This window comes from Microcaecilia unicolor, chromosome 11 (assembly GCF_901765095.1).
Source record: "Microcaecilia unicolor chromosome 11, aMicUni1.1, whole genome shotgun sequence".
In the NCBI taxonomy this organism is placed as follows: Eukaryota; Metazoa; Chordata; class Amphibia; order Gymnophiona; family Siphonopidae; genus Microcaecilia; species Microcaecilia unicolor.
Window position 1 is genome coordinate 198,639,267 of NC_044041.1, and position 25,466 is coordinate 198,664,732.

Below are 25,466 nucleotides of genomic sequence, written 5' to 3' on the forward strand. Positions count from 1 at the left end.
TCTATGAATATTCATGGATATTACATGTATTATCATTACTATTGGTTACATTTTGCTTACACAACCATGATCATGCATTGCTTACAAGAACAACTCTACATGAACAGCTCGTGAACCTGCTCAGGAATGTACAAACATCACCTGCTATTCTGCTACTTTCTCAGGAAAGAACAAAAACATCACATGCTAGATTCTCAGGAATATACAAAACATCATCTGCTGCCTGTATCCAAATACATTCTATCTACATCTCCACCTTTTTTTTTTTTTAATGAAATCTCCGTGGTGTGCCAGCTGGAGATGGAGGTGGAGATGTTTGTAATAGCTTATAAACATATTGAGCAGAGTGACGTGTTGGAGCGAATGGACGAGGAAAACATAAAGAAAAAAGGTTAGGAATGCATTGTATACAACAGCAAAAAATAGTGAAAACAAAAATACCAATGACTAAATACTGGATAATAGGGCGGAGCCAGGTCCAAGGGATCCATTGCCACAATTGATCCCATACATCAGAGAGTAGGTTATTATGAATAGTAATATGAGTAGTTAAATTCCGTAGGAAAGCTAATTGTTTGTCAATGGCCTTAGAATTGTCAGATAAATTAAAACAGCACATGTCCTGAAACTCTTCACAACCATGATGGTTAAGTAATAAAAGATAATCAATGGCTGCTCGATTTTGTAAAACTCCATGACGTAATTGCTGTTGCTCAGCATTAAGTAAACTAATAGCAGTGGAGGTTGCATTGATTGATTTAATTGCCCAACAGGCTAATTCACGAATATTTTTTGCATTTGCCGCTGCCAATGCAGGGACACCTATTAATGAAAATGCAAGTGCCAGATATTCAGTTTGACTCAGAAATTTAACATTATCATTGCAATTGGCAGCAAGGGTCATACGCTTGGATCGCATATGTGAGGAGTTAGAAAATAAAATATGTTTACTGGGAAGTACCATAGTGAGTCGACTTAGACAGCATGTAGTACCATCAGATATATTAGCTGGAATATAATTAAAGGTATACATTCCACATGACCAAAACCAGCCAGGGGGTAAATGAGTAAATTTATAAATATATGAAACATTTTCGTAGGAGCTACAATTTAACAAAGTTGGTCCAAAATTAACACAATTTGATCGGGTACAATTAACCATACGAGCACATGTCATATTGATACTAGCTATTTGATTGGTTCTCACATGCATTGCCAAAGTAGGCGGCAACAGGGTTTGTGTTCCCCAATTATGGTATTCATAAGAAGCATTTCGATAGGATGAATTAACAGGAAGCTGTGAATAAAACCAAGTATCATTTTGCATATCTTTAGGATCATGACATACTGGAATCAGGCAAGTTGCCAAAACTTCTCCAACTGCCTTTTGATGAGAAAGACAGAAATCAGTTTGGTTCAGTGAAATTGCAAACGCTTCCCAAATATTTTTTGTGGGAAGTAATTGTGACTGTCCACAAGGTATGTACAAACAACAACACAGTAGAAGCAATGTAATGGAATTAGCATTAAGCGCTGCAATAATAGCCACTACGAAGTTATCATCAGTCTTTTCAATATGAGCTTTTTCTAAAGTCTCTGTAGCTTGTTGACTCAAGGCTTTAATTTGTCCCCAAGTAACAGGAGCATTAGGTTGACGAGTCACTGACCGTTTGCGTGTTTGCATCTGCGGTCCTTGAAGGGTGAGTGTGAAATTGGGAATTGGGTTGTGAAGACCTTGATGCCACGACATGAGGTTTCACCCACTTTGCTGGAATCCACACCGGGCCAGAATCTGTTTGAACAGCAGCGTAACCACGACCCCAGGTAAGGAGAGGCACAGGGGAACTCCACTGATCAGAAGGTAGTTGTCGGTATATGACCAAAGGACGAGATAAAGGTGGGGCAGGAGTACGAAAATGTTGTTCAAATCTGGAAGAAAAAGTTTTTGTAGCAGGATTATTGATGAGATTGAGATGATTCAGTGTGTAAAGGATTTGTGCTAAGCATTCATCAATGCTTACTCTATGACGGAGAATACCGTCTTTTTTTGTAGTCAGATTACTTAAAGCAGTTTTCAGTGTGCGATTAGCACGTTCAACAATAGCTTGACCAGTGGAGTTATAGGGGATACCAAAAAGGTGCTCAATATGCCAGAGGGTCAGGAACTCCTGTAAGGAGGTGGAAGTATAAGCAGGGGCATTGTCTGTCTTGAGAGTTTTAGGAACACCCATGACCGCAAAAGCTTGGAGAAGATGAGAGCGGACATGAGATGTAGTTTCCCCTTTTTGTGCAGTGACCCACAAAAATCCAGAATGAGTATCAACAACCACATGAAGCTTAGACCATTGACCAAAAGGGGGAAAGTGAGTAACGTCCATTTGCCAGAGGCTATTAACTTCCAGACCACGAGGATTAACTCCAGGAAAAAAGGTAGTAGGAGCTGAAAAGGAACATTGTGGACAATTTTTGATAATAGCTCTAGCTTCTTCTAAAGAAATTTGAAACTGGCGAGCTAGGCTAGGTGCATTTTGATGATGAAGTTCATGACTGCAGTGTGCTGTGGAGAAAAAATGAAGATGGCGATCCGCTCGAGCATTCCCTTCAGACAGACCACCAGGAAAAGGTTGATGACTGCGGATATGACCTATAAAGAGAGAAGAAAGGCGATTCTCCAAGTAACCTTGGAGGGTTAACAGTAAAGCATAAAAAGAGGCATCCATTTTGAATGATACATAACTGTCGGGCATGCGACGGACAAGATTAGCACAATATTGACTGTCAACAATAAGATTCAGTGGTTGATCTGAAAATAAAGAAAGAGCCAGGATGATGGCAGCAAGCTCTGAACGTTGAGCAGAGGTTTGTGGAGAGGTAAATTTGACGTGCCATTTGTTCAGATTGTACCAAGTAACCACCCCACGAGTGGGACTACCATCTGTAAAGACGGTGAGAGCAGTAGGGAGTGGACGTAAAGAAATGGGATCATGAAGAGTGATTGGCAAAATGGATGTGCCCTGTATGCGAGGGTCTTTAGGATAGTGGCAATCTATAATACCAACATAAGTGGCTAAAATAAATTGCAAGTCGTCGGAGAACTGAATCATTTTTTCCCACTGCCACAAAGAATGAGGAATGATGAGTTTAAGAATGTCGAAACCAGTCATGAATGTTGCTCGCTCTCGAGCTTTAGTAATCAGCAAGGCTAGTTGCTGGGGCCATTGTGTAATAGTAGAATGGAGAGTATTCTGTAAATAGACCCATTCTATCAATTTCGGAGGAGTTGTATCTTGATATAAGACACCAAACGGTTGTCGGTGGGTGGGGTCTTTGAGAACGCAAAAACAAAAAAGGGCAAATGCATCTCGTCTATCTGTCCATTTTGTTTGTAAGATTTGATCCAATTGTGACAGAATTGTTTGTTGCGATGCAGTGAGTGTAATTAATTCAGCAGGTGTTTTATGACCTTTTAATGCGAGAAACAGGGGTTGTAAAAATTCTGTAGGAAGTTTCAAGTAGGGACGTAACCAATTGAGATTTCCTAAAATCTCTTGTAATTGATGTAATGTCGTGGGAGACTGTAAATTGAGATGAGGAGCGACAGGTTGGGCTGCAGCTTTAGTCATACGGAAACCTAGATATACATAGGGTTCCTTTTCTTGAACCTTCTCTGAGGCAATTGTTAATCCTGAGGAGGCCAAGATAGAAATTAAAGTAGATTTCCAAGAAGGGGGAAGAGTTATCCCTGCAATTAGTATATCATCCATATAATGATATACCAAAAGTTGAGGGAAATAGGCACGAAATGGTTGCAAGGCTTGATGAACATAGTATTGACAAATAGTGGGTGAATTTAACATTCCCTGGGGCAAAACTTTCCAACAATACCTAGTAGTAGGGTGTGCATTATTGTAAACAGGTACAGTAAAAGCAAAGTATTTATAATCTTTTTCCTGGAGAGGAATTGAAAAAAAACAATCCTTCAGATCTATAATAGCTAATTGATAATCATAAGGAATCAAATTAGGATTTGGAATACCACATTGTAACGGGCCCATTGGTTCTAAAATCGCATTAATAGCTCGTAGGTCATGTAAAAATCTCCATTTTCCGGATTTTTTCTTGATCACAAATACCGGAGTATTATATGGAGAATTGGTAGGCTCAATGTGATTTAATTGTAATTGTTCTTCCACCAATTGATGTAAAATCAACAGTTTTTCTCTGGTAATCGGCCACTGCTCTACCCAAACAGGTTTGTCAGTTTTCCATTCCAAAGGAAGAGAAAAAGACATATTTATGAACTGTTAATCAGGTAGGATCAATGATGCATCTAATTGTTCCAAAAGGTCACGACCCCATAAATTAAAGGGTACTTGTAAAATACAGGGCTTAATATGTCCTAGAACCTTGGTATCGTTAGGATATGTAATAGATAACCATTGAGAACTTTGGGAGGCTGACTGAGTTCCCCCTATTCCTGTCACATGTGAAGTATCTTCAATGGGCCATTCCACAGGCCATTGTTTATAAGCTATGACAGAAACATCCGCCCCGGTATCTAATATACCAACAAAGGGCTTTTGTTGCAATAAAAATTGAGCAGTGGGTCGTGCATTAGAAACCGGTTTTAAAACTGCACTTACCTGTCGCGTAGATCCAAAGCCCCCTGTACGAGAGACAGTAGAAGGAATAGGTGCTGTAAAATATGGTAAAATAATTAATTGTGCCCACGAGTCCCCGGGAGAAATTGTTAAAGGTGATGAGGACCATACTTGAATTTTAACAATGCCTGTGTAATCAGCATCAATAACTCCAGGGATAACATGAATACCTGCCTTCGATGCAGAGGAGCGAGGTAATACTAAACCTACAGTAGCCGCTGGAATGGGTCCTTTAAAGGTAGTATTATATACCAAAACTTCATGAGGTAAGATGGCAGTTTTACATTCCGCTGCAATAAGGTCAATTCCTGCACTACCTTGTGTAGCAGTAGTACTATGAGCAAAAGACCCTTGCACTCCCTTTGGACCGAGGTTAGGAGTTAACCCGGAGCAAAGTTTTTTGGGGGTGGCGGTGTGGAATTAATTGGATTAGAGCGACATTGATTGGCCCAATGATATCCTTTTTGACATCGAGGACATTTTCGAGAAGGTCGAGAAGGTCCTTTTGCAAAGTTGGCACCCCCTCCTGGGGCTCTACACTGAGCTCGAAAATGTCCTGGTTTCTTACAATTAAAACACGTCCCCTGTGGCTTATTACCTTTTTGTATAGCTCCTGCTAACAAATTCATAGAATAACCATGAGTCCCCACATCTGCACATGCGCTCAATAAATCTGCTAAAGTAATTCCTGGGCGATGAGCTACAGTCTGCAATGCCTTTTTGCAATCTGAATTTGCATTTTCTTGGGCTAATTTAATCAATAACTCTGTTTGCGCATCAAGATTATCAATTTGCCTAGTTACAGCTTCCTGCAATCGATTAACAAATTGAAGGTAAGATTCGGTTGCACCCTGTTTAATTGATGCAAAAGATTTTGTTGGTTTATTCCCTTCTGGTGTTCTTTTAAATGCTCGCAAGATACAAGTGCCTATGGCTTGAAAACAGGTATCGTTTTGTTGAATTTGCATATCAAGGGTTGAAAATGGTCCCGATCCATAAATTTGATCAGGCACCAAATTAGTCCCAGTGATAAGTTGTGCTGCTTGCTTATATTCATTATCCCACACTACATATTGCGCAGGAGTTAACAGCATACGGAAAAGGTCTTTCCAATCTTTTGGAGTCATTAAGTAACCGTTACTAATCCCTTCTATCATGCCTTGAACAAATGAACTTTTTAAACCTGATTCTACGATAGCTCTACGTAATTCTCTCAAAACTTGATAAGGTAGAGCAGTCCATTCTGCATGATGTGTTTCGTTCCCTGCCTCTATTGTTGTAGTTCTAGTAACTGGGTATAAATTAGGATTAGGTTCCGAATTATCCCATAGATCATCGTTCCAAATGAATTCACCATTTTTTCGTGCTTGCTGTATACCTAATTGAATTAAACTAGGTCGTTCTACGCTCTTTGGTGTTTTGGTAATAATAACGCTATCATTAGCGTTGTTGTTTTGGATATTTTCAATTGGTTTATTAGGGGTAGTAGTAGTAAAGTCAGGAGTTTTGTTTTGCTCTTCCCTTCCCATATCGGTGGCCAGCCGACAAGAAGGAGGAGAAGGTGTAGGTCCAAGAGTCGCGGGAGGTAAAAGAGACCAGGTCTTGCCTGGCAATTTGTTGGATATATTTTCGTTAGTAATGCCTGTCAATCCAGAAGAGAGAATTACTATAGTAGAATATATCTCTCTCCAAGTCAATAATATAGGAGTCGAAACTCTAGGCTCTAAACGAAACTGCTGCCCTATCTTTTCCCATGTTTGAGGATCGAATGATCCCTTCTCTGGATACCAGGGACATTGACAAACTATTTCCTCAATTAAACGCTCTATATCTTTAAGAGTTATTGGATTTCGGGAGGATCCATATCTTTGTGTTATAGTATATAGCTCCTGTGCATGTTGTTTATGTGATGATGTTAAATTTCCCCCCATACTTACAGTGTTCCGTAGAAGGAATGGCGCGCTGACTGTTCCAGTCGTAGTAAGTACGTCACGTTTTCACCGATCACGTCGGGGTCACCAGATGTTGCAAAATAACTCTCCTCTCGTGTGTCTGGGCAAAAAACTCTTTATTTGGGAGTCAATCCCCTTCTTATATACTCTATGAATATTCATGGATATTACATGTATTATCATTACTATTGGTTACATTTTGCTTACACAACCATGATCATGCATTGCTTACAAGAACAACTCTACATGAACAGCTCGTGAACCTGCTCAGGAATGTACAAACATCACCTGCTATTCTGCTACTTTCTCAGGAAAGAACAAAAACATCACATGCTAGATTCTCAGGAATATACAAAACATCATCTGCTGCCTGTATCCAAATACATTCTATCTACAATGGACCTTCGGTCTATCCCAGTATGGAAACGCTTATGTTCTTAACCAATGGTAGTATTTTGGACCTGTTGGACAGAAGCAGGGAAAACACCCCATGTGCTGCTGTTCCCTAACCCCGTAATTGTATATATAGTCTGCACAAATTTGAGCATGTGCATAAATTGTGCACATAATTTAATTGCTGAACGAGCCAATTAGCACTGATTGTTGGCATGAAAAATCAATTTACTGGCAATAGTTGGAAATTACACACTCATCTGTATAGTTGTTATTCTATAAAGATGTGCATGTAAATTTTTCAGCACCGATCCAAAAGAGGGTGTGACCATAGGAGGGTCAGGGGCGGGTCTAGGATTTGCACACAGTTACAGAATTCGGGGAACCCCCACCTAATTTAGGCACGGAGATTTACACGGATCCTGGTGCTAAGCACTATTCTATAAATTCGCCCAACTTGGAGCGCTGTTTATAGAGTAACGCTTAGTGGGCTTTTTTTGGGCTCCCAGTTTTGGGAACTCTTTAGAGAACTGAGCTCTAATTGACCAAGTCTGTAGCCATTTGTGTGAAGAGGGGATTTGGAACTTCAGGAAGAATCAAGGCTGTAGACTCAGAGTAAAGAGGATTGTTTGTTACGTTCTCTTGTAAACTCGTATTTGGAAGTGTGCGCTTCTGCCGTGAGTCTTGGAGGGTGTATGTGTTCAGGTCAGCAAATCTCTCCTCGTATGTCTTTTTTTTTTTTGTTTTGTTACATTTGTACCCTGCGCTTTCCCACTCATGGCAGGCTCAATGCGGCTTACATGGGGCAATGGAGGGTTAAGTGACTTGCCCAGAGTCACAAGGAGCTGCCTGTGCCTGAAGTGGGATTCGAACTCAGTTCCTCAGGACCAAAGTCCACCACCCTAACCACTAGGCCACTCCTCCACTGTTGCTACTATTTGAGATTCTACATGGAATGTTGCTATTCCACTAGCAACATTCCATGTAGAAGTCGGCCCTTGCAGATCACCAATGTGGCCGCGCAGGTTTCTGCTTCTGTGAGTCTGACGTCCTGCACGTGCAGGACGTCAGACTCACAGAAACAGAAGCCTGCGCAGCTTTCTACATGGAATGTTGCTAGTGGAATAGCAACATTCCATGTAGAATCTCCAATAGTAGCAACATTCCATGTAGAATCTCCAATAGTATCTATTTTATTTTTGTTACATTTGTACCCCGCGCTTTCCCACTCATGGCAGGCTCAATGCGGCTTACATGGGGCAATGGAGGGTTAAGTGACTTGCCCAGAGTCACAAGGAGCTGCCTGTGCCTGAAGTGGGAATCGAACACAGTTCCTCAGAACCAAAGTCCACCACCCTAACCACTAGGCCACTCCTGCATTTTGGGGTTTCAGGACTCTTTTCTACCAAAGTATGTGATCTGGAAGTCAATTTGCACCCCGTTTCTATTTGCAGAGAGCGATCAACTGCTTTTTGACTTCTTGGTCTCTATTGCGTTGAAATTCATAATATCGCATTGGAAAGACAACTCTCCAGTCAATGTCATTCTTCGGTAGGAATTGGGTTTTATTGTACAAGAAATAGGAGCAGCTTTCAGCGCCTGCTATCCCTGGGTCTCATTATGGTTCTCAGAAATGGAAAACTCTCGACCTCTTTCTGACATCAGCTGTCTAATTGTGTTGCCTAATGTTTGATCTCAGCTTCCTGTTTTGTATAAGTTGTTGTTTTATTTTTCCTTTCTCTCTTTTGTTTGTTGTATTATTGAAAACCTCAATAAAAACATTTTTAAAAAAAGGCAGACATACGTTTAGGAGTTTTTTTTCCTTTTATTTTTAAAAATTTGCATAAGGCCCAAGGGTTCAGTGTGTGGAAAAGTGTGCGTTCCATGTTTAATAAACTGTTTTTTCCCATAGGAGACCCTGGATCCGATGAATCCCAGCAGAATGGGGAGAACCTGAAGTGGAGCGTGACTCCGAATCAAGCCTTATTTACCAGCGCTGCTGCCAGGTAACTGCAGTATGGCCTTCTGCAAAAATGGAAATCTTTTCCCCGCCCCCCCCCCCCCCACCTCACCCCACCAGAAACCTGGAAGCTGCATTGATGAAATGCACACATCGCTGGGAAGTTTTCAAAATGACCAAATCTTGTAGACAGGATTAGGATGCCAGAGCGTGGTGTTGTCCACAACAGCAGTGGCGTACCAAGAATGGGGCGGTGGGGGCGGTCTGTCCCGGGTTCACTCTGCAAGGGGGTGCTGGGAGCGGCTGTTGGCTCCGCCGGTTCCCTGCTCCCTTTGACATTGTGTTCAATTTCTGTGCAATTCTGGTTGCCGCTTCTCAAGGAAGATATAGTAGAACTGGAAAAGGTGCAGCGAAGGGCGACGAAAATGATAGCGGGGATGGGACGACTTCCCTATGAAGAAAGCCTAAGGAGGCTAGGGCTTTTCAGCTTGGAGAAAAGGCGGCTGAGGGGAGATATGATAGAGGTCTATAAAATAATGAGTGGAGTGGAACAGGTGGATGTGAAGCGTCTGTTCACACTTTCCAAAAATACTAGGACCAGGGGGCATGCAATGAAACTACAGTGTAGTAAATTTAAAACAAATAGGAGAAAATTTTACTTTACCCAACGCTTAATTAAACTCTGGAATTCGTTGCCGGAGAACACAGTGAAGGCGGTTGGCTTGGCAGAGTTTAAAAAGGGGTTGGACGGTTTCCTAAAGGACAAGTCCATAGACTGCTACTAAATGGACGGGAAAAATCCACAATTTCGGGAATAACATGTATAGAATGTTTGTACGTTTGGGAAGCTCGCCAGGTGCCCTTGGCCTGGATTGGCCGCTCTCGTGGACCCTTGGTCTGTCCCAGTGTGGCAATACTTATGATATGTCAGATGACCAGGTGGTCGCATGTGGATTTTGTAGAGCCACCCGTAAGAGCTTAGAAGGAGCAGTCTGCAGGTGTGCTCAAAAGGTCACCAGGTTTTAAGTAAGACAATACCAGGACAGAAATGTATAAAAACAATCCATCTTCCTGCAGACTGTGCCCCCAAAACTTTGCATTTTTTACCCTAGAATTTGGCATTCCTAAGCAGGTCCCTTTATTTCCAGACAGGAGCTTAGGATTGGAAAGATGTGGAGTGCTGAACATGCGTGAAATCTTTTTACTCTGTGATATTTACTGGGAAAAGAAGAAAGCATTCTGACTGCAAAACAGGACTATTTGTCCTCAAAATATCAGTTTAGCAATTTTTAGCTCCCTCTTTCCCTTCTCTCAGTCGTATTCCTGGATTTCTGTTGTTAAATCTCGCCTGTGACCTGCTGCTTCAGCAGTAAATTTTGGTCACTGCTTTTCTTACAGGCAGGGCAAACTGAAAGCAGAGATCGCAGATGATATGGTGAGGCCCTCAGATGTAATGGCATCCAGCCAGGCCCAGACATTACCGACATCTGCATTTGGTCTACGAGACAATATTGTTAAATTAGAACTTTTGAAGCAGGAAGATTCGTACACTTCTATCAGGAATTTCAGGTATCCGCATGTAACACTAGGGGGCGCTGTGCTTATGACAACACAAAAGCCACCAGACACAATATGCGGTATATCGCTTTTATTGGTGATACATATGTGAACACATACACCAAGATACTTACAGCACCCGCAATTCAGTCAGCATCTGGGAAGACCACCAGGGAAGCACTAGCTCTTCCTCAGAGATTGCAGGGAAATACCCTTCACTGAACAAGGCGTCCCTATGTTCAGGCAAGCTTCTAAAGAAGGTCCGTGCTCCCCCCTCTTTTATAGTGTGAACCAAAGGTGTCTTTCCCAGACTTGCACAAGCTGGCATCCCTTAAACAACCACCATAACAGAGAATAACTCCCCCAGACCTGCACAGGTTGAAGGTGCCTTTCCCAGAGGTGCTGGCATCCCTTAAACAACTAGCCTATTTCCCATAACAGAGAATATCAACACATAATTACAGCCAAAACATTCTACTCATTCCATCCCCAGCTGACCTTCAATCCCATGTATTACACCGCACTTCAGAGGAGCAGTAGGAGAAAGGGTTTGTCTGTGTGGCTTGATAAGCTAACTGGAACAAGCACTTCCTTGCAGATTTCAGTAAACGGGGTTTGGGGGTGGGGAAGGAAGTTTGGGGGTTGATGCCGGGGTTTTATAACTGCTCAGCTAATGTAAGTGCATGTATGGTCCCCCCGCTCCCTCCCAAAATTGATATTACTCTAATGCAAACACTGTATTGTATTATTTCCCCCCCCCTCCCCCGACCTCACATGGTTGGTTTTGCGGCGTCCCTTGTTTATTCCTTTGTTGAAATGTTTTGGCAGGTTTTTCATTGGAACATACAACGTTAATGGCCAGTCCCCGAAGGAGAGCCTGAAGCTTTGGTTAAGCTGTGACCCCGAACCCCCTGATGTGTACTGCATTGGGTATGCGCATGGTCCTCCTTCATTTACATGTTAGGTTTTAACAATTTTTATTGATGGCAGTGCAGCAAAAAACATAAAACACTATAAAAATACGTACAAAGTGTCCAAGATCAAGACATACATAAGTAAAGACAGCAGACTGAAATATGTCATCCATCTTTTCATATATTTATTCCCTGAATTCCTACCCATCGTACACCTCCCCCCCCCCCCCCTTTGTCTTCTGCTTTATTATCAATATATTTAACTTGGAAATAATGTTTATTAAACAAATATGCTGTGTAGCTAGCCGAGATTGGGTGGCAGAGCCAGACGGTGGTGGGAGGCGAGGATAGTGCTGGGCAGACTTATACGGTCTGTGCCAGAGCCAGTGGTGGGAGGCGGGGCTGGTGGTTTGGAGGCGGGGATAGTGCTGGGCAGACTTATACGGTCTGTGCCCTGAAGAGGACAGGTACAAATCAAAGTAGGGTATACACAAAAAGTAGCACATATGAGTTTGTCTTGTTGGGCAGACTGGATGGACCATGCAGGTCTTTTTCTGCCGTCATTTACTATGTTACTATGTAAATATAATAACAGTTGTACTGTGTAGGTTATTTGCAGCCCCCATACCCTCCCTGAGTACCCCCATCAGAGACCTCTCTCCTATTAACAGAAACAAAATTGTCCCACAAGGTCTGGACTTATGGGACCCTCCCAAAACTTAACACCAAGCTAACAGATCCTACCAACCCCCCTCCCTCCCGTAAATCCACAGGTATTGACAAACTCAGAGATCCCAAGTCAGCTATTTTTTGGGAGCAAACTACCTTCATTTACTTGTTAATAAATAAGAAAACTGACTTGTTTGCTTGGTTGATTACGTTTCTGTTGGGTATAAGGCGTATCCTCTGCGTCTTGGTGCTTTTCCTTAACACATCAGTAAAATAGACCTGTTTGCAAATGTGTCAGCTGACTTTTACTCGATATCATTACAACAGCTTGTTTGTGTAGTGTTTTAAAAGGTAAATCATGTTACACTAAGGTCATTGTCCCCAAAGGACCTTAGCAGAAATTATGCGAGCCGTTAATATTAATTGTAGCCTATAATGTTTTCTGAACAGAAGTTTAAATGAGTTCTAAAATTCACACAGCAGAATTGAGTTTCTCAGCTGCATCTTGTCGTTCAGTCATGGATCAGTCTCATCTCGCAAAAGGATGTATCCCAGGGGCGTATCTGAGGTTCGGCGGTGGGGGGGGGGGGCAGGGGCTAGAGTGAGGGGGCACATTATAGCCCCCCCCCCCGGCCGCCGCCCTTTCTCCGCCTACCGCCGTCACCTACCCCCGAGGTCCACTTCCTCCTACCAGTTTTTAAAAATATTACTTCAGCTGGCGGGGGACCCCAACCCCCCGCCAGCCGAGGTCTTGTTTGAGTTCTTCATCCTCGTGCTCTGAAAGCTGCATCCCTTCCAGCTGGACGGAGTCTGACGTCGCTGCACGTTGTACGTGCAGGACGTCAACGTGCTGCGACGTCAGACTCCGTCCAACTGGAAGGAATGCAGCTTTCACAGCACAAGGATGAAGAACTCAAACAAGACCTCGGCTGGGCTGGCGGGGGTTGTGGTCCCCCGCCAGCTGAAGTAATATTTTTAAAAACCGGCAGGAGGAAGCGGACCTCGGGGGTAGGTGACGGCGGTAGGCGGGGGGAGGGTTAACGGCGGTAGGGGGGTCCAGGGCGAAATCTGCAGGGGCCCAGGCCCCTGTGGCCCCACGCAGATACGCCCCTGATGTATCCTTGTTTTTTTAAAAGCTAAAGTGGAAGGGATTTATAAATCGTTGTGTCCCTTGCCTATTAGATTGATTCTGCTTTCTTTAACAGCTTTCAGGAGCTTGATCTCAGTAAAGAAGTATTTTTCTTCAATGACACGCCAAAAGAGGAGGAGTGGTTTAAAGCCGTGTCGGATGCTCTGCATCACGATGCCAAATATGCAAAGGTGAAGTTGTACCATCATTTCTTAGAACTCTTAATGCCATCTGAGTATGCTGCCTCTGGTGGTGGATGTGTGAAATAGCCTCCATGTGGAAGTGCTGGAGATGAGCACTGTATCTGAATTCAAGAAATTATGGAAGAAGCATAGAGAATCAAGGGAGAGGAAAGGATGGTATGGATGGGCAGATTGGATAGGCCATGAAGTCTTTATCTGTCCTTGTTTTCTATGTTTCATATTGCTGTATTATATCTGTAAATGTCTGGTCTTTTCCCTTAGGCCTCACCAACCGCAGTGGAAATTGGAGTTGAATCCAGATCCCCCACACATTTATTTGAAATACCACCTGGCTTAAAACAATAAGGGGGTCTTTTACGTAGGCGCACTGGCGTTTTTAGCACGCGTTAAAAATAGTCGCGCGCTAAAACGCTAAAGACGCCAATGTATTCCTAGGGGCGTCTTTAGCATTTAGCGCACACCCATTTTTAACGTGCGCTAAAAACACCAGCGTGCCTACGTAAAAGACCCCCCTGAGAGCACAGTGGTTTCAGTTTTTAAAAAAATCAGTGTGCTTTCCCCTTGCATTTACGCAAGATGAAACGCCATGAAATTTCTTATTGAACTGACCGATACAGACTCTCATTGGGAGCTTCTTCTCTGTCTGTTGTGTAGATCAAGCTTATCCGGCTGATTGGTATCATGTTGCTGCTTTACGTCAAAAGGGAGCACGCGAGCAATATTTCGGAGGTGGAGGCGGAGACGGTTGGAACGGGCATCATGGGGAGGATGGTAAGAAGAACTTGAAATGCAAATGGATTTACTAGGTGAGAGGTCAATTGCTTTCAATGCTCGTAGTCGGAATCTCCTTTACTTTTTAAATTACTTTGGGTTGATCTGTGTGTGTCCTCTTCTGTGTGTTTCTGGTTCGTATGGACACAACACATGAATATTCAATGCGATTTTATTCATATCATCTCATTGCCCCTGTCCAGGCTCAGGTTTACCCACCGGATTTCTTGATGCACGTTTTTAATCTTTTGTTCAATTCTGGTCACCGCATCTCAGAAAAAATATAGTGGAATTAGAAAAGGTACAGAGAAGGGCGACAAAAATGATAAAGGGGATGGGAAGATTTCCCTATGAGGAAAGGCTGAAGCGGCTGGGGCTCTTCAGCTTGGAGAAAAGATGGCTGAGAGAAAATATGATAGCGGTCTATAAAATAATGATTGGAGTGGAATGGGTAGACGTAAAACAATATTGCTGTTATCTTTTTTTTAATTAGAATGTTGATGGAAGAATAGTTTCCTTAAACAGCAGTCTAGAGAGAATCCACGTACGTGGAGAACTCAGTAGATCCCACGGGGCGTAAAATGAAAATAAAAAAAAGGTGGGAATATGAGCCAGGCTATCCAAAGACTGAAACCAAGGTAAAATTAAAATATATGACGTTTAATAGTTTTAAAACAAATAATAATAAAACAATTTTACATGGAAAATGACTCGACACAACGTTGTGTTTCGGCCAGACGGCCTACATCAGGAATTGAGATCATCAATGGTTATAATCACAAAATCTCAATGCTCGAAAAAAATGCCAAATGAAAGATCTGCACCAACGATGGGAATAAGAAAGCTTTCTTATTCCCATCGTTGGTGCAGTACGCAGCAGTAGACGGATCACTCACTGAACGGTCTTTTTCAAGACCATTTTTTTAAGATCCTGTCAGCAGATCTTTCATTTGGCATTTTTTTTCGAGCATTGAGATTTTGTGATTATAACCATTGATGATCTCAATTCCTGATGTAGGCCGTCTGGCCGAAACACAACGTTGTGTCGAGTCATTTTCCATGTAAAATTGTTTTATTATTATTTGTTTTAAAACTATTAAATGTCATATATTTTAATTTTACCTTGGTTTCAGTCTTTGGATAGCCTGGCTCGTACTCCCACCTTTTTTTTATTTTCATTTTACGCCCCGTGGGATCTACTGAGTTCTCCACGTACGTGGATTCTCTCTAGACTGCTGTTTAAGGAAACTATTCTTCCATCAACATTCTAATTAAAAACAGATAACAACAATATTGTCATCATTTTCATAGTCTTACCAAGCTTATCCTTTTTTGTTTGAAGCTATTTTGACTGGGTACCATTAAATATCAACGCCACATATAAGCACTTAGTGATGCTTTCATCAGCACACGGACAGTAAGAGCTCTGCTAAGGTTGCAGCTCTCCTTGGGGAAAAATGGGCCGATTCTTTGTCCTGATATTCTTGACTGTACGTCTTTGCTGGTTTGCTGACTCGCTGAACTGTTCTCCGTTTGCTGCTTTTCCAGGGCAACAAAGGTGGGGTGGCGGTAAGATTTAAGTTCCACAACACAAAGGTGTGCGTGGTGAACTCCCACTTGGCTGCCCACGTGGAGGAGTGTGAGAAAAGGAACCAGGACTACAGGGACATCTGCTCCCGAATGCAGTTCTCCCAGTTGGACCCTACTCTGCCACCACTTACCATCAACAAGCACGAGTAGGTGATCCGGGCTTATTTTGCCGGCTTAATTTAAGTCCTGTGTTTTGTACATTAGCAGATTCTCAAAGCATTAAGGGGAAAGGGAAGTGGGACTTGATATACTGCCTTTCTGTGGTTTTTGCAACTACATTCAAAGCGGTTTACATAGTAAACCTCTCCTCTCCCCCCTTTCTCTATTTCTGTGGATGGCACTCTCATTCTCCCTGTCTCATCAGCTCGTAACCCTAGGGTCATCTTCGACTCCTCTCTCTCCTTCTCTGCTCACATTCAGCAGATTGCCAAAACCTGTCCTTTCTTTCTCTATAACATCAGCAAAATCCTTCCCTTCCTCTTTAAGCACTCTACCAGAACCCTTATCCACACTCTTATCACCTCTCACCTAGATTATTGCAACCTGCTTCTCACCGGCCTTCCACTTAGCCATCTCTCTCCTCTTCAATCAGTCCAAAACTCAGCTACACAACTCATTTTCCTCCAGAGTCGCTATGCTCACATTAGCCCTCTCCTCAAGTCACTTCACTGGCTCCCTATCCGTTTCCGCTTTCAATTCAAACTTCTCTTACCTATAAGTGCATTCACTCTACTGCTCCCCAGTACCTCTCCACTTTTGTCTCTCCCTACGCCCCCCCCCCCCTTCCTCAGGTACTCCGTTCTGTGGATAAATCTCTCTTGTCTGTCCCCTTCTCCTCTACTGCTAATTCCAGACTCCGTTCCTTTTATCTCGCTGCACCTCACGCCTGTACGTCTAGCCACGTCTTTGGCCGTTTTCAAATCCAGGCTAAAAGCCCACCTATTCAACGCTGCTTTGGACTCCTAACCACTACTCACTTGCCCTGTACCCTTTTATCCCCACCTCTTTAATTCCCTTACCTCTCAGTTGTTCTGTCTGTTTGCCTGTCCTATTTAGATTGTGAGCTCTTTGAGCAGGGACTGTCTTTTCATGTATGGTGTACAGCGCTGCGTATGCCTTGTAGCGCTATAGAAGTGATAAGTAGTAGTAATAGTAAATTCATGTACTTATTTTGTACCAGGGGCAATGGAGGGTTAAGTGACTTGCCCAGAGTCACAAAGAGCTGCAGTGGGAATTGAACTCGGTTCCTCAGGATCAAAGTCCACTGCACTAACCATTAAAGAGGTGCTCGGACATTAGCTTAGCGAAGAAGCCTTCTCTTTCCTACTTGCAGGCCCATAACGCTAGTGTAGAGCACTTGAAGAAGGAGAAAAGAAACTTGACATGTTTCCTGCAAAGTTGAGGGACTTTTCTTGTGGGTATTCTCTAATTTTCTCCCCATCAGCAGCAGCACTAGAGTCCCTGGTAGCTCAGTGGGGTATTTCGAATGGTGATGAAAAGGAAAAAGTGTACCAGGGTTGCATCTTTTAATAAAGACGCTCTATTCTTTTCCGAGGGGAGATATTGCTGTATTATAGTACTTATTCTCTCGAGGAGGATGGGGAAATGCATCTCGTTTGGTTTGACTTTTGTGCTAGATCAACAGACTTAAACTTCTGAAAAGTGATTTTTTTTTTTTGTTTGTTTTATTCAGTGTCATCCTGTGGCTTGGAGACCTCAATTACCGAATAAAAGATCTTGATCTGGAAAAGGTTAAAAAGCTGATTGAGGACAGGGACTTCCAAACACTTTATAAATATGATCAGGTAATGATGATGATGATGTCATTCTAAAATGAAGGTAAATTTGAGACGAGCAGGGAGTATGGCAGACCTGGGTTTGAGTACTGAGCCCAGCCCCTGCTAATAGACTGACAGGAGTTTGGGGTGGGGTGGGGGAGAGAGACACTGTGTCAAGGAGTCCGGTCATCCATGATTCACTCTGATAAGCTTGATCAGGTGTCATGGTCTGTAGAGAACAGTGGTTTCATGGTGCTGGAGCACAGGGGAGGGGGAGAGAGAAGAAAAGGTACACCCGGAATCCTCAGATTAAAGCAAAATAAAACTCTGTGGTTTTTTTTTTTCTTTCACCAGCTTAAGATCCAGGTGGATGAAAAAGGTGTGTTTGAAGGTTTTACAGAGGGGACGATAGCTTTTCAACCAACGTACAAGTACGACCCTGGATCTGATGCCTGGGACACCAGGTCTGTGTTTGTATTTCCATGCAAATGGATCAGTACCAATGTAGAGGATGGATTAAAAAAAACATGGAATTCATCCCTAATAAAATGCTTTGGAAAGGCTTCATCTGCAATTGTAATACTTTGTAGTAACAGGAACTGAAACGGGTCAATACATTGGTTGGGAAAGTAACATAGTAGATGACGGCAGAAGAAGACCTGCATGGTCCATCCAGTCTGCCCAACAAGATAAACTCATATGTGCTACTTTTTGTGTATACCCTACCTTGATTTGTACTTGTCCTCTTCAGGGCACAGACTGTATAAGTCTGCCCAGCACTATCCCCGCCTCCCAACCACCAGCCCCGCCTCCCAACCACCGGCTCTGGCTCAGACCGTATAAGTCTGCCCAGCACTATCCCTGCCTCCCAACCACCAGCCCCGCCTCCCACCGGCTCTGGCACAGACCGTATAAGTCTGCCCAGCACTATCCCCGCCTCCGAAACCACCAGCCCCGCCTCCCACCACCGGCTCTGGCACAGACCGTATAAGTCTGCCCAGCACTATCCCCGCCTCCCAACCACCAGCCCCGCCTCCCGATCTTGAAAGAGAGGTGCCACTGTATTAGCTGGATTCCTTTTCAAGGTTCACTAGTAAAATGTGAGGACAGAGCAACAGACATCTGAGCAAGCTGAATTGTCTTACTGGGATGCTGAAAATGCGCTAAATGTTTTAAATAAAAATGTGGAGAAGAATGAACGTGCTAGGGTTTTTCAGGGTTTTATGTTTCTTGGCAGGTGCAGTTTTCCACTGTCCTTCCAAACTGGCAAATGCTTTGCCGGCCCTTCGCCTTCTGTTAATCTCGGATAACTTTCCATTGTTACAGTGAGAAGTGTCGAGCCCCCGCCTGGTGCGACCGTATCCTTTGGAAGGGGAAGCACGTCACACAGCTGGATTACCGAAGTCACATGGGCTTGAAGACAAGTGACCACAAACCAGTCAGCTCCTTGTTCAACATTGGGGTAAGTCCATGAGGTGGGGGGGGGGGGGGTCAGTCGGTTGGGGGGATGGGGAGGGCCCTCTGCTATCATTCAGATGCATGCTGGACAGGGCAACCCATTCCTCTCCAGTGCTTTATAATCCCTAACGCCAGCTCCGAGCTAGTGTAGGCTTTACAGTGATAGCACTGCCATTGTTTGACGTGCTGTCTGCTGAGCATTGGGGAAGAATACAAATGTCCCCGTTTAGCATGCGCTCGCCGACTCTGATCCTGGGGCGCAAGCCAATGCAGGTTCTAATTCGACACTAATGGCCTCTAGCGCCCGCGTTTCCTTTTCATCATCTGGTCCTAAATGCAGGAGAGGGTTTTCTACAGCTCAAGACTTGTAGGACAAGAAAGCGATGGCCCTGTTTAATGCAGAATACACAAACAAAAAAGCAACACTGGGCCTTCAAGATTGAGACAAAGGGAGTCATTTATTGACAGATGACCCGACACAGGCCGTGTTTCGGTGTTAAACAACGCCTGCCTCAGGGGTCAGAATTAAGTTGTGACGTATCAAAAATATGTAAGTCCAAAGCTTTAGATGTAAGTTGAATCTTATAAAATTGCTGAAAACGATCAGTCAGAGCAGCGTAGGCATGATACGTATCTCAAAAAACAAGCATATCTTTTAAGGTGAAAAACCGCACAGTGGCGATAAGGATCCTGTAGTAATCTCTCCGTTGGCATAAACAGATAGATTATGGAGGCCGATTAAATGTTTTTGGCCACCTCTGTTCTACTCTCCCCTTCCTCCCCAGTGCTCATGAGGTTTATAAATAAATTGGAGCCCAAATGAACAGACAGACCCAAATCTGTGACAGTCTTGCGTACAATGGAGTCAATATTTACAGCTCTGGAGATTCACTTGTCTCTGCCCTTAACGTTCCTTTGACAGGTGAAAGTAGTGAATGAAGAAATATACAGGAAAACCTTTGAGGACATTGTTCGCTCCATGGATAAACTAGAAAATGAGAACATCCCATCGGTGTCGCTGTCCAGAAGGGAGGTAGGAGTGCCGCCCTGCGGTTCCAGGTGTCTGTGGCTGACATTAATCCGGGCACTTTTCTCTAGCCTGTGCAGTGGCAAAATACTTGAGTGGTTGTAGTCGCACACTTAGGGCCGGATTCAGTAAATGACGCTCAAAAATAATTGCAGGAAAAAAAAAATCTGTAGTCAACGCTGTTCTGTAAAGGTCGCTCCGTTCTGAACACACTTTATAGAATAGCTCATGCTGCCAATTCCCATGGCCAAATTTGCAGGCGTAATTCCTGGCACCCAATTTGCGTGCCTCCCTGGTATTCTGTAACCCTGCACGCAAATTTTTTTTTTTGCCCCACTTCCTCCCACTCATGCCCCCCATTGGGTTGCACACTACGGGATTTAAGCAGCCAGTGCTATAGAACAACGCACAGCCGTATGTGTGCACAAATCCTAATTGATAACAGTTAATAATTGTTAGCACCCAATTATTGCCATTAATTGTCTCGTTAACCAATTAAATTGTGCATGTATCTCAGGACTGTGCGCTAATTTGGACAACGTTTATAGAATCTGGTGGTTAGTAACCATTGTTCTCTCTAAGCTGAGTGGGAGTCCCACAGCTGTATTGCTGCCACTAGGGGGCAGTGCTACAATACTATGCTTTCGATCACTAGGGACCCTGGAGTCCTGCAGATAGAGAATGGGACGGGGACAGATCCTGCGGGGATGGGGACAGAGCCCACAGGGACAGGGGACAAACTTTGCCCCCATGTCATTTTCTACTTTGAAGCCTGTTAATGAACTGGACTGTTATTTATATTTAAGTGATGCCTACAAAGATATTTTGATTTTTTTGGAAAAACAAGCAAACATCCTGGCCACAACTAGCAAAATTTGCATGGTGGGATCCTGTACATCCTGCTTACCAGCACATCTTATTATTAGCATTTGTATAGCGCTACCAGACGCACGCAGCGCTGAACATCTGATACAAAGAGACAGTCCCTGCTCAAAAGAGCTTACAATCTAAGTAATACAGACAGACAAGACAGTTACGGGTGAGGGAAGTAATAGGTGACAAGGAAGACAACTTCTATTCCAGGAAGGACTGTGGAAGACAGGAGAGCTAGATTGAATCCTGAGATAGTTGATGATTTCTTATTTATCCACAGATTTAAAAAAACATAACAGTGCTTTATAGGGCATATTTTTCCCCTCTAGGGCATATGGAACGGGTTGTATTTTATACCCCTGGACATTTTAACAGTGTGAATTAGGATTGTTTAGTGTAGTAGAAATCACCTATTGTTGAGGTTGGAAGGGTAGAGGGTGGTGGTGGGAAGGAGGGTTATTATAGCTGCTCATTGTTATTATTGTTCTCTATTTGTAATTTATACACAACAGTTGCACATCATATTGTTCCTTTTTATATTTTAATAAAAAGATTTAAAATATAAAATCATAAGTGTTCGAGGCTTCTGCAGATGGGGACGGGGCAGGGACGGAGACAGAACCTGCCGGGGATAGGGTGGGGACTGAGACAGAACCCACGGGGACGGGGCGTGGACGGAGACAAACCTTTGTCCCCATGTCATTCTCTACCTGCAGATCTTGCTTGTCCCTCTCTGTTGAAAATGTGTTAGTGAAACAGCTCCCCCCTCTGGCAGGACTGTAGGCAGAGGACTCCTGCTCAGCTTAGAGGAAACTGTTACTAACTAATTTCCAAAGGGAAATTACAATTAAGTAGAGTAAACAAGGCTTGCTGGAAGCTCCCATGTATTTCTGCAGTTGCCATTCGTGCGGAAGCCAGAGGGTGAAAGGGTGCGCTTGCTTTTAAAAGTTATATTTACGCGTACCGATTTCCTCTTCCCTCCTATATACACCCCTGGGAGCATCTCTTTTAAATCCAGCTAAAAGTATGTCTTAGCAGAGGAAGATAATTTTCAGCCAAGCCTATTTACCTCTTTGTGAGCTCAGGCATCATCACACCTGGCTGCTGGGTACTGTAGTCCAGTGAAACTGTAATAAACAGTTTTGGTCTACAGAGTGCTTTTCCCTCCAAAGATTCCAGTGTGGCTTTCTGTTTTAACTTTTAGAACAACATGGCAGCCAGTTCTGGGGTTTATTTTTGGAACCTTGCATCTGTGACAGCTGCCACATGAGCGGGGAGAAAAGCAAAGTTATTACTGCTGTTAATTTCATTACGCTTGGCTGAACCAAGGCCCAGAGAGTGCCGACAACTTGGCCAGGATCCCCAAGGCAGTTATTGGTGGGGGTAGGAGCTCATTTGTTTTTACCTACTCCCCAGAATTGAGTTCATTTTCCACTACCACCCTGGAAATTATGCTAAATGTCTGTGTAGTTACATAGAACTGATACATGATTATAGCACCTAAACAGCTGGATTGAGCAGCACACATTTGGATGTATGAACACTGAGATATCATCTAACTTGTAACAGAGCGATAATCTTGACCATGGGCAATGCCGGGAGAGGGTTTAATAACAGTTAAGGATGTATTTATTCAGAGTTATACTTCTTCTTTGGAAGTTCCCAACAGAGTTTCACAAGTGCGATTTACAGAACATTTTATTTGCTGTTGTTGGCTTCCCCCCTCCCTTCAGTTTTTCTTCAAGGATGTGAAGTTCATGCAGCTGCAGACTCAGACCTTCACCATTCAGAACGATGGCCAGGTGCCGTGCCAGTTTGAGTTCATCAATAAACCAGATGAACCTTCATATTGCAAGCAGTGGCTGATTGCGAATCCCTGCAAGGGGTTTCTCATGCAAGGTAAATAGTCCCTTGTGTGGGCTTCAGAGGATCTTGGTATATGAGCAACCGATCCTGGGATATACATCAAAGTCTTATGTGTGAATACATTTTGTCTCTGTGTCGGCCCAGCTGGTATTAATGAGTGAACCTAGTATAAATGTTGATGGAAATCCTGCAAGATTAACAGTGCTACCTCTTCCTGTCCCTAGAGGTACAGGAGCTGCCTTGTATAGGGATCTTTGGAAGCCCGTGTTTAAATGTGGAGGAATCTGTTACTTGCACTGTTTTGTTTTTTTTTTTTTTTTTATAGTTTAACTTTTTTATTGATGTCACATCCACAACATTTAAGCATCAATTACAATCACCAAAATGATATCTCTAAAGTCAATAGCAAAACCTTTGTTAAAGTAACATCAATTTTTTACTTAGTCTTTTCATCCCTCCCTTTTCCCCCTCCCATCCCCCCTCCCTTTTACCCTCCCTATGATCTGTCTAAAGGCATCAATGGAGTCTCCAGGTTCTCAATCATAGTCTGTTAAGGATGAGACTTCTTCCTCTTTGCGTGAGTTTAGCTATAAAGGGACTCCACGTCTTTAAAAAACGTGATTTCCGCTTAAAGGAACCCCTGGCCTCTTGCGCCTCCCAAGTCATCAGTTGGTGTACCTGATTGCGCCAGTGCCAAAATTCAGGTCTATCTGGAACAGTCCATTTTTGCAAAATACATTTACGTGCTAGTAAACAAAGCTTTCTACACAGCAGGACTTCCTCCGCCCTTAGCCGTTTTTTTTTTTTAAACTAGGTTCCAGTAACTAGTTCCAGTTTGCATTGGTTCACTTTATAAATGACCAGGGATGGGGGTCATTACTTTTTAAAGTACTTAAATAAAAAGTTAAAAGTACTGGCTTCAAAAGTAGTGAAGTAAAAGTAGAAAGTTTTATTAAAAAAAAAAAAAAAACCTCAAGTAAAAATAACAAAGTATACCCTCTTAAAACATATTTATTACAAAGTAAAAAGTATTCTTAACAAGTTGGATATGTAATTATTTTAGTCCTTTGATTTTTTTTTTAATAATTATCAAATGCCCAACAGTAGCTAATCCATCGACTAGATTTGAGTAGATGATTATAGTTCTAGGATGTTTTATGTAGAGGGTGCCAGGCTTTGGAATATGTTTCCAGAGAATTTGTGCAGTAGGAAACATTTACAGTTCCGTAAGCTGCTTAAGGCATACTTATTCCAACACACTTTTAATCGAGGGCAATAGTTCATAGCTGATGTTCTAGATTTAAGAACTAATTAATTGTATGTTATTTTAGTATGTCGTGTTTGTTTTGTTTTATTTGTTTTTCTGGTTTTATTATGGGCAAGTTGTAAACTACCTAGTACTATGGACTGTGTGGTATAAAAATGGTGGAAATAAATCAGAAAATCAATATGCACCAATTATACTATAGCTCGTGCGTCAAGACTCTAATGGTACAAAAGCCCTCAAGTACACCCTACAAAACAGAGGAGAAAAAGCCTTATAACTATTGTTGGCTGGGTGACTCTACTGAGGTTTTTCCTCCACTGTTTTTGGGATGTGCTTTCGAGGGCTTTTGTGTCATTAGAGTCTGGATGCATGAGCTATAGTATAATTGGTGCATATTGATTTTCTGATATACAATGCTTTTTTGAGCTTGTGTGAACTTTAGTCATTTGGAAATAAATAACAAGAGAATGGAAACTAAGCAATTCAGCTCAAAAAGCCGGACTGACTTGGGAGAAAGATATAAAAACAGGAACTACTAGGTCAAAAAGGGGAAAAAACAGCAGCTCTCGATTGATGCAAAGAACAGCTGCCACATCTCTGGCATGCTTACTTTTCTCTCCTAAGCCTGTCTGTCTGTCCTTCAGGTGCCGAAGCTGTCATTGATTTAGAATTGTTTGTTAATAAATCAACGGCCACGCAACTTAACTCGGGTGAAGACAGCATCGAGGAGATTTTGGTTTTGCACCTGGCCGGAGGCAAAGATTATTTCCTTTCTGTGTCTGGTAACTACTTGCCCAGCTGCTTTGGGTGCTCTGTACAGACCCTGTGTTACATGAGGGAGCCTATTCAGGATATGTCAGCAGAGTCCATCCGAGAACTGGTAGGTTGAAGTGCTTGAGAAAGTGCTAACACAGAACAAATATTTTAGGGGGTCTTTTATTGAGCTGCGTTAGCGTTTTTAGCTCGCGGTATAAATCAACTGGTAGTAAATGCCGAGACGTCCCCTAGAAATATAATGAGTGTCTTGGCATTTATCGCCAGGTGATTTCTATTGTGAGCTAAAACCTCTACCACGTCTTAGAAAAAGACCCCCTTAGAGCACAGAAGGACTGTGCCCTGTTAGGAGCAATTTTTAAACTTTCTATGGGGTCTGTAGAGCTCAGGGCCGCCGAGAGACTGGACCGGGCCCGAGGCAAGGCTGCCCCCGGGGCCCTGCCCCCCTCCACCCGTCCGCCACCGGGCCGGGCCCCCTGCATTGAAATCATGGCGCCTCTCACCTCAGTGTGAAAGCGCTGCAGGCAGCAGATCACCTCCCTTCGGACATCCTTCCCTCCTTGTGTCCCGCCCTCGTGGAAGTTACGTCTGACGAGGGCGGGACACTGGAAGGGAAGGAGGCCT

General features: G+C 43.2%; 1 protein-coding gene across 7 annotated transcripts in view; it reads left to right on the top strand.

The window, feature by feature from the left end:
• The window catches only part of INPP5B (inositol polyphosphate-5-phosphatase B), an 83,384-nt gene that overhangs the window by 46,685 nt on the left and 11,233 nt on the right, over window positions 1-25,466 (top strand). For all 7 annotated transcript variants that reach the window (XM_030218147.1, XM_030218146.1, XM_030218148.1 and 4 more), the window contains 12 exons: window positions 8,919-9,012; window positions 10,365-10,535; window positions 11,352-11,453; window positions 13,312-13,426; window positions 14,093-14,209; window positions 15,758-15,945; window positions 17,493-17,604; window positions 17,932-18,041; window positions 18,904-19,039; window positions 19,958-20,068; window positions 22,669-22,834; window positions 24,713-24,948. In XM_030218147.1, the coding sequence (XP_030074007.1) occupies window positions 8,919-9,012; window positions 10,365-10,535; window positions 11,352-11,453; window positions 13,312-13,426; window positions 14,093-14,209; window positions 15,758-15,945; window positions 17,493-17,604; window positions 17,932-18,041; window positions 18,904-19,039; window positions 19,958-20,068; window positions 22,669-22,834; window positions 24,713-24,948 (1,658 nt within the window). The remainder of the gene's footprint in view (window positions 1-8,918; window positions 9,013-10,364; window positions 10,536-11,351; window positions 11,454-13,311; window positions 13,427-14,092; window positions 14,210-15,757; window positions 15,946-17,492; window positions 17,605-17,931; window positions 18,042-18,903; window positions 19,040-19,957; window positions 20,069-22,668; window positions 22,835-24,712; window positions 24,949-25,466) is intronic.